A 9,352-nucleotide genomic window follows, 5' to 3' on the forward strand; every position below is an offset into this window, starting at 1 on the left:
CTCAGCTGTTTTAGTGAGAGGGGAAAAAAACACCACAATTCAAATGATTGTTTTCGACTTTGGGGCCTAACTTGTGATGCTTTTGTTTTAATAGTGGAGTATAAATTACAGTTTTTCTCGATTGCTTAAACACTATAACCAGGCCTCTAAACTAAAATTTCAAAACCGTAACGCTATTGGTCAAAAAGCACACCCATTTCCCTGAACTATAAACACTATTCCCTGCTTTGACACATGACTCAAATTTGGTGAACTGTTACTGCAAAACTCTACACACAAATCCCTACATTTTACAGTGCTTACACCATGTAGTCATTTAGAAAGCACTAGCATGCAATAATGTTAACTTAAGTCAGCATAGCTTGAGCTCAATTAGCACACAATTAACCAGGTGGAAACACTAGGAGTCAAAATTTAGCACACACCAATCAGAACCTGCGATGGATAGATAAAAGGGCCAAAGTCAGCTCATTCAGGTTTGAAACAATGGATCCAAAGAGATGCAAAGGAAGAGGACGTGGTGGAGAAAGAGGACATGGTGAAAGAGGAGGACGTGGTGAAGGAGGAGGACGTGGTGGAGGAAGAGGACATGGTGAAAGAGGAGGACGTGGTGAAGGAGGAGGACGTGGTGGAGGAAGAGGACATGGTGAAAGAGGAGGACGTGGTGGAAGAGGAGGAGGAGGTGGTCTAGGACAACAGGAAGGTGGTGGAGGAGGAGGGAGAGGTGGAGGAGGACGTGGTGAAGGAGGTGGAGGTGGAGAACGACGGCGACAAGGAAGGGGAAGAGCAAGGGCACGAAGACAGTCAGTCTCGGATGAAATTCGAGCCACTTTAGTTGACCATGTCCTTGTCCATGGGATGACTATGAGGGAGGCTGGGCAACGAGTACAACCAAATTTGAGTCGCTTCACTGTTGCCTCCATCATCAGAACCTTCAGGGAGGAAAACAGGTAGGTGTACTTGCAGTAAGACTGCTTTGTACAGTAACTTGTAAGTTACTGAACTTATGTGTCTTGAGTTTCAGTATGTTTCCATTATTTTCCTGTAAAATGAATGTGTGACAGTTACAGTAATGAGTGCTTCTATTTTTGTAGGACACAGAGACGACCACCTGGTGGAGGCAGGTTAAGGCTTTTGTCGGAGGAGCAAGAGAGGGAACTTGTAAACATGGTAATTGCAAATAATGTAATCCGCCTGCGAGAGATTCAAAGGAGAGTGATTGAGGATGATCATCTTTTTCGAGGCATAAATGCCATCAGCCTCTCCACAATTGACCGCATCCTCCGAAAGAATCAATTCCGGATGAAACAGGCATACCGAGTCCCTTTCGAACGAAACTCTGACAGAGTGAAGAACCAACGTGTGGAATATGTTCAGGTATGAGTTTTGATACTGTATAAAGTATTGTGTACCATCACAGCATGGCAGTTTATGCTGCCATTTCAGCACTCTTGAACTGTGGTTCAGGGTACCGATTGACTCTACTGTGTTATGTGTTTTGCAGAGAATCTTTGAGATTGAAGGACGGCCTGTTCCCCATGAAATAATCTTTGTGGATGAGGCAGGTTTTAACCTGACCAAAAGAAGGAAAAGGGGGAGGAACATAATTGGCCATCGGGCTATTGTAAATGTCCCTGGTCAGCGTGGGGGGAATGTCACTATGTGCGCAGCCATCAGCCAACGAGGGGTACTCCACCACCATGCCGTACTAGGACCCTATAACACTATGCTTCTCCTTGCTTTTCTTGATGGTTTAAGACAACATATGTTCCAGCTGGACTACAGGGAACCAGCACAGCCAGAGCAGCCTCACTACGTTGTTGTGTGGGATAACGTCAGCTTCCATCGCGCTGCTCTGGTTCGTGACTGGTTTACCAATAACCCAAGGTTTTCTAATATCTTTCTGCCTGCATACTCTCCCTTTCTAAACCCGATAGAGGAGTTATTTTCGGCATGGCGGTGGAAAGTGTATGACCGAGAACCTTATGTCCGTGTTCACCTCCTTCAGGCCATGGAAGAGGCCTGCCTAGACATATCAGTAGATGCATGCCAGGGGTGGATCAGGCATGCAAGAGGATTTTACCCCCGCTGCCTGGCTGGGGCCAATATAGCCTGTGATGTGGATGAGATTCTCTGGCCTGACCCAGACCAAAGACAAGATGCTGAGGTGGGATAATGTTTCTGGTGTGTGTTGTACTGTATAGTACATGAATGACAATGTGCCACTGTACATACATTGGTTGCGTCTTTTGTGTTTATCATGTGACAAGGGTTTTGAAGGGGAGAACCATAAGCAACCTAATTGTTTTGGAACTATTGTTTTGAATTAATTGTACCAGTGTGCAAAACTCTGTTGTAGTGTGTGTGTTTTTGAGGGCTTGTGTTTGATGTCTGAGGGCAAAGTTTGGTTTTTCAGCAGGAGTGAATAGTTTTGGGTGTAGAGCTTCATTTTGACCTGGAAATAGGATGTTTGGGGAATTGAGTGAGAGGTTATGGATTTGTGTTTACTGTTGTGAGGATATGAGGCGTAGTTTCAAGAAATGTGTTTTAGCAATCGAGAAAAACTGTAAAAAGATCTTGTGACATTTATTACTCATGTGTTTTTTGTGTCGCTACAAAACAGCACATGCACGATCCTTCGTATTGGAAACAGGCGATGAATGAATCCATTTAAGCAAAGCTATTGGCTGTCAAAGCACTTTAATGACTTTATAAAGTATCTTTATTAGTTGGTCACAGTGTTAGCTATGCTGATGTTGCCTGCAGATTAGACTGGTTCTAAGTATCACAAAACCTTCACATGTATTGAGCGTGTGCAGGTACACAAGGGCCCTGAGCTTAGATGTCAGATTTTTAAACAAAGAGTACATTTACTAGGCCTTCAGCCAAGCCTGTGATTCACAAAGACAAGGGCTTCCAACCATTACTCACTTGCAAAAACACACATACACACTTCTACAGGTTGTTCTGCAGCCAGCTGAGGTAACCCCTGAGTGCCTTCTTCCCAACGTCAAATTCAAGTGGCCAGGATGTTAAACTGAAACATCCATGGAAGCCATCCTCATAGTGGTCGCTGGTAACAGCGACCCCTGCATCCTGTAAGCGGCGAACATACATCAGCCCATCATCCCTCAACACGTCATGCTCACATGTTAGAATATATGCACGAGGGCATTTTGCCAACACTTCTGGCCCAGCCAGCAGTGGTACCGCTCGCACATCAAGCAGGCCTGGCACCCTCTTCAGAAACCCCTCAGATCCCTTTTCCACAATAACAGGCTTGTAGTTCTTCTTGTACTTCTGAGTAAGTAGCACATTCCAGTCAAGTCTTGACCTCAGCTCTGGGGTGAGTGAAGAGTGTTGCAAAGCGCTGTGGTTGTTCACTAAAAACTCGGGCATAAGAGAGAGGTCAATGTTCAGATACTGCAGCCAGAACTGGATCATGCTGGTCCGGTAAAGGACGGGGATATATTGGTTCTGCAAATAGGAGGGTGTATTGAAATCCAAAGCCTGGAGCACTGGATAGATCAAAGCCTGGACACTGAATTTCACACTCATGCTGTCATCTACAGAAATCTGAAAAAACAAACACACAATATGAGTAATGGCTGTGTACATTGCAATGCAGACTGTGTGGTGATGTCAAATGGTTGGTTCTCTCCTTTTCCTTACAGCAAGATGAACGTGTGTTTTTCTTCTTTCTTTCAACTCTAAATTACAACCAACAACAATGTGGTGTTGGACTTTTTTTTGTCATGTTGCATATTAGAGCCAGGTAGTTCAATTCAATTCATTTTGTTTATTTATTCGCCTCAAGGCACTTTATATTGTAAGGTAGACCCTACAATAATACATACAGGAAAAAAAACAACAATCATATGACCCCCTATGACCAAGCACTTTGGCGACAGTGGGAAGGAAAAACTCCCTTTTAACAGAAAGGAATCTCCAGCTGAACCAGACTCAGAGAGGGGCGGCCATCTGCTGCGACCGGTTGCAGTGAGGGGAGAAAGACAAGACATGGTGTGGAAATAACAGCTTTGTAAAGATAGCTTTGCAATGCAACTAATTTACAGTGCTGTGAAATAGCATGTGCACACATCCTGTTTTCAACTAGTTCTGTGTGAAAAACCAATGCTCCTCCCTTGTTAAATAATTAATTAAATATCATGGATAACTTTTTATAGAAAGCTGAGTTCAATTTCACCAGCCACACTCGGCTGCCAGACCTGTTGAATCAGACGAAATTACTTTAACAGAACCTGTCTGAGGTGAAGGGTTTTGAAGCCATTTCTAATTCTTTGGTGTTCCAGCAAACCATTGTGAGATCCATTATTATATTAATGGTGAGCCTTAAAAGGAGTGGACAGCTTACCAAAATTACTCGAATAGTGTATCGACAACTCATTCAGGAGGTCACAAAATAACCAGAACAACATCCAATGCCCTGCGAGCCTCACTTGTCTCAGTTAAGGTCAGAGTTCATGATTCAACAATAACACTGAGCAAAAGGGCTGCTTTGCTGCTTCAGGACCTGGATGACTGCCATAACTGATGGAACCATGAATTCTGTTCTCTGCCAGGATCAGTTTGTGTACTGAAGCTCAAGTTCACTTAGCTTTACAGCATGACAATGATCTTGAACACACCAGCAAGTTCACCTCTGAATGGCTCAAAAAATTAGGGTTTTGCATCAGCCTGGTCGACTTAAATCCAATTGAGATGCTTTGGCATGAACTTAACCAAGCTGTTCATGTTTGAAAACCATTCAAAAACAATGCTGCAAAGAAGAGTGAGACAAAATTCCTCCACAGCAACTTTTTCCCTTAATAAATTAAAATCATGATTCATAAACTGCATTTTGTATTACCTTGGGTTATTTTTGTCTAGTATTAAAAACTGTCTGATCACTTAAAACATCTAAGAATGACAAATATGGAAAAACAAAGAAATCAGGATATATGTCATGATCCAGAGCATTATACTAGCAGTCGTGGAAGGCATTTTATGAATTAAAACATTTGGCATTTGAGCTTGATATACGAATTGTCGCATCCATGCAGAAAATAGCCTCTGCCTTTACCTCCTGAGCAACTGCAGCAGCAAGGTTTCCTCCAGCGCTGTCACCTGCCACAGCCACACGATCTGGGTCAATAGAATACTTGGCAAGAACCTCTGGAGACAAGAAGTGTTTGGCAGCAGCAATACAGTCTAAATATGGCACTGGAAAGTGCACATCTGGATACAGACGATACCTACACACACAGAGGGTTCAGATGTAATTTACTAGAGGTTTAGAAAGCTTTGGAGTATATAATTAAAGGGACACTCCACTGATGTTGTGAATGGAGACTACAGTTTTGCAAGAGGAAACACACTTACTCAACAGAGACCACAACAGTATTCAGCTCATCTGACACCATTCGGTTGGTAATATCATATGGCCCCTTCTCTGAGGAATTGAAAGAGTGAGAGACGGTTAGATATATGCCTATTGTGTTATTGACACTTAAGAAACTTTGCACCTAAAAAGCAAAGACAGCTATAATTATCACAAGTAATGTCTCAAAGTCTATGATTCTGTTTAAAGTAGGCATATTATTTTTATTTCTAACTAGAGAAAGCAGTTAGAGACTCACTGGTGGTGCCGAGGGCCCAGCCACCTCCGTGGAAATACATCAACCCTCTCCTCAGATGACCCTCCCCTCCAGCCGGGGGCTCGTAAACTCGCACTGGGATGCCAGCGAAAGAGATGTCACTGACCTTCACACCTGGAACGGCCCCTGCACTGGACTCAGTACTCAGAAATTCCTTTAATATCCCTTCAAAGCCAAATGTGAACTGCCTGAAAGATCTAGTGTGATGGTCAAATCCCAGCCATTGCTTCAAAGAGGCCTGAAGACAAGAGTAAACCAAACTCCAGCTCAAACCCCTTGATTGGTACTTGTTTGTTTCAGGACACACATTAAGAATTGAATACATAGATTGAAAGGAAATTAGTGGAAACAACAGAAAGTCATAGGGAATTTGGCAAAAGGCAAAAATGTAGTCATCTCTTGGCAGGATTTTGAGACACAATTTCTCACAGTCACCTTTCTCCTCCTACACTATGCATTACTGATATGTCTGCCCTTTCCCTCACTTAGAGTGTCACAACAGCAGTGCTGAAGACACTGTTGCACTGTCACATGTGCAGATATCACATTTTCACTCTAATGAAGGATAAAGTCAGTTTCTGTTATGCATCAGCACACTGTTCACTAGTGGGTTTTAAAACTATTTAACAATATCAGTCACACTTGAGCACGTTCTTGTGCATAACGTCTGCTGTAGAAACAATGAAGCAATGCAAAATTAATATTAGTGATGTTTTCTTAAACAGTGTCCTCAAACTAGATAATAATGACTGTTTTAAATCTTAAAATAACACAAAAAAAACCACAATAAATCCAGATTTTTAGTAAACTCTCGCTCTGAGGATTAGTCTCGGCCAGCGTGTTAATAATCTAGCCATCTATTGTCTGCCATTTTCAAAATGTAGAACACAGGTGAGGGTGCAAAGTTCATGATCCTCTCACAGCCCCAAAATAAAAGTCTCAATAACTTTTGAAATCACACAGTGGGATTACTAAATGAGCTCTTTCACAGACTTGGTGCATTTCAACCCTGCTGTGAAATCAGATTTCATGACACAAGCATGAAAAGTCCTCTGGATATCTGGTCATCCAGTAAAACTAAAAACTGGACTATAGATACCTTGAATCCATGACATCCGTATTTATTTCAACAGCATATCATTTTGCACTGTTACACTGAATATCAACACCAAACGTCATATTCTAGCAAAGAAAGATGGTACCTTTTTCCCCCCTCTAAATAAACACAAGGTTCAAAGTCCAAGTCTGTGTTTGACTATGTTTTGTTCAGAGCATGTTTTTAATAATGCAAGCTTTTCAAAGACACAGTGCATGCAGCCAACCTGTAATAACACATTTAATTAAAACTTTGCACATAGAAAAGTCAAGATTCTGTCTAATGCGATCCTTCTCATTCGTCTCTTTTTGATGCCTTACGTGCACCAGCTTTTCTTCCTAGTGAAAATATCTACTCTCTTACCACATGAAATGCTGTCCTTAAATAGGCATCCAGTATCATCAACTTCCACGGCTGCTGAATGGCATCAGGGATCGGGATGTAAATATAATAAGCAAGTGCCAGCGTTAATGACACAGTAAGCAGGAGTGACAGTAGCCTCATCTCGCAGCTGTGGGATGATGTTTCTTCAGTTACTGACTGGGCGGAAGACTGAGACAGACCCCGCCGCTTCAAGCTGTCTGATTCTTAATTTGTCACTGGCGCTTGGCACCAGAATACGTGGGCAATTAAGCACTTCCGCTGGAAATCTTCAAAATAAACCTACATTTTGAAAGTGACGTTTCTTTTAAAAATAAAACGTTTTGAATAAATCTATTTTAGTCACATAACTTTGAAATTGGAAAACATGAAATAGCCGTGGTTCATCTGGTCATATGCAGGCAGGTCGTATGAAAAATAAAACAAATAAACTAAAAAAACAACAACAACAAAACAAAACAAATACATTGAGGTAAAAATACCCTAGTAAAAATAAGGCATCACAGTATTTTTATTGCGCGATTTGCATGACTGGATTAGGGCTTTTATTTTGAAAGCTGGGTGAAAACAGCAGCGAATGGGCATCTGGGAAGTGGGAGGGTTTGTTTTGAACAGCTGTATGCGTGTGTAAGTTGTATTACATGTTTGTAACCACCGAGAGGCACAATGGAGCTGCAGTCCATTAGACATTAGATTAGTGTGGGCAGATTTTGGAATCACATTTTAAAGGATGACAAACAGAATGGTATTATATGAATTGCTTCTGTATTTTAGGCCTAATCAAACCAACTAGACGGAAACCGAAAAGAGAAAATAGCAAAAAGAACTAAATGCTTTTCTTCAGGAAACTCAGTGTTAATCCTTGAGATGTTTTTTTTTTTTTAAATTCCTTTTGGATTTGGAAAGGGAGGATTTGCAGTTTGGGGTGGAGTCATGTTCCTGTTCAAACTAGGAGCTCCTTTCTCGCTGATTATTGATGCCTTTTTATCTGCAGACATCAGTGTTAGACCAAAGTCTCACTGGAAGGTATTAGTGGTGCAATTATGTTTAAGTTGGTATGAATCTTAGAATACCTAGGGTGCAGCTAAATCTGCATCAGATTGCCAGAAAGGCCCAGTACAGTCAACAGTGCCGCAGACTTCATTGCAGATTGGGGAAAGCGTCTTCTCCTGTCTCACTTTCTCTTTCTGTGCTATATAACTCTGTCTCTTCCCATGGTTTAATTTTAAATGGCCACTGTCTGTCCCTGGTGGCCCGGTGTGAGAATGTAAACAAACATCATGATGATGAGGATCTGACCTCTGCGCTGAGCTGATTTTCCAAAACATAGTAGCAAGACCACCTGACCGTGTCAGCTTAGTCTCTTGGAGGACCAGCGTGGGGTTGACAAGGTGGCTGCAGGAGGTGATACAGGAAAGCTGATTAGTAAACAGGGACACAGTAGATCAGCCTGCTTGTTCCTCCAAAGCTCATTAATTAACACGCTGTCGGAGCAAATTGAGAAAACGACAGGTTGTGGTTTTATTGCCTCACTATATTTTCATTCTACAGTGCTAATTATGACCTCTTTCTCACATTGTACACATGTTTTTGTTCCAAATGATAATTTGAGCAACTGGTGCATAATGAAATCACTACCTTATGCAAACCGCTTCATCTGTGCTTTACAAGCCTGCCTAACGGAAGGTATAGCCAGAGCACAAAATGTGATGCTTTTAATGCAGATTTCGTTGAACCATCACGCCAAAGATATGGATGAGCAGCAGAAAGCAGATTATACAGCAAAATCAGTTGCATATATATTTTTTTTGCACATCATGGTAATTTGATACCTTTGCACCTAGTTAAGTGTAAATGCTTCTACTGTTACTTGTGATGGACTTTTTTTGCAGTCATCTTGACATCCTAAATCCTGCGGTGTCAGTGTTTCACACTCAAAAGAACACTTAAGCCAGACACAGATGCCACGCTTGCTTACTTTTCAAAAATCCCTCTGAATGAGAGTGTCAGCAGAAAGCTTAAATTGTATGTGTGACATATGCACTTTTGTGTGTGTATGTGTGTGTGTGTGTGTGTGTGTGTGTGCGTGCACACAAACGTGTGTGGTATAAAGCGTGTACATTAAAATTCCCTTTTACTGCCCCCTTCCTCCCTCCTGTGTGTTGGCTTGGCGTCTCCCACCAGTCTGTGGTATGGAGGGCAGAGAGAGGGCCCCTCT

At 42.0% G+C, this 9,352-nt stretch overlaps 1 protein-coding gene and 1 pseudogene across 1 annotated transcript; one reads left to right on the plus strand and one right to left on the minus strand.

Moving 5' to 3' along the window:
• Positions 1-774: 774 nt before the first annotated feature.
• LOC146552708 (uncharacterized) lies at positions 775-2,525 on the plus strand (annotated as a pseudogene).
• Positions 2,526-2,683: 158 nt separating this feature from the next.
• LOC146552709 (neutral cholesterol ester hydrolase 1-like) lies at positions 2,684-7,257 on the minus strand. Its single transcript, XM_085257763.1, has 5 exons — positions 7,117-7,257; positions 5,640-5,895; positions 5,383-5,452; positions 5,084-5,255; positions 2,684-3,576 (listed from the first exon to the last, which is right to left on the minus strand). Exons 1-5 carry the CDS (start codon positions 7,255-7,257, stop codon positions 2,956-2,958), a joined length of 1,260 nt encoding a protein of 419 aa, XP_085113889.1. The 3' UTR covers positions 2,684-2,955.
• Between the last annotated feature and the right edge of the window lie 2,095 nt (positions 7,258-9,352).

This window comes from Mchenga conophoros, linkage group LG19 (genome assembly GCF_057382185.1).
Source record: "Mchenga conophoros isolate Kocher_MC1m ecotype Shallow Benthic linkage group LG19, M_conophoros_male_GT1.1, whole genome shotgun sequence".
NCBI lineage: Eukaryota > Metazoa > Chordata > Actinopteri > Cichliformes > Cichlidae > Mchenga > Mchenga conophoros.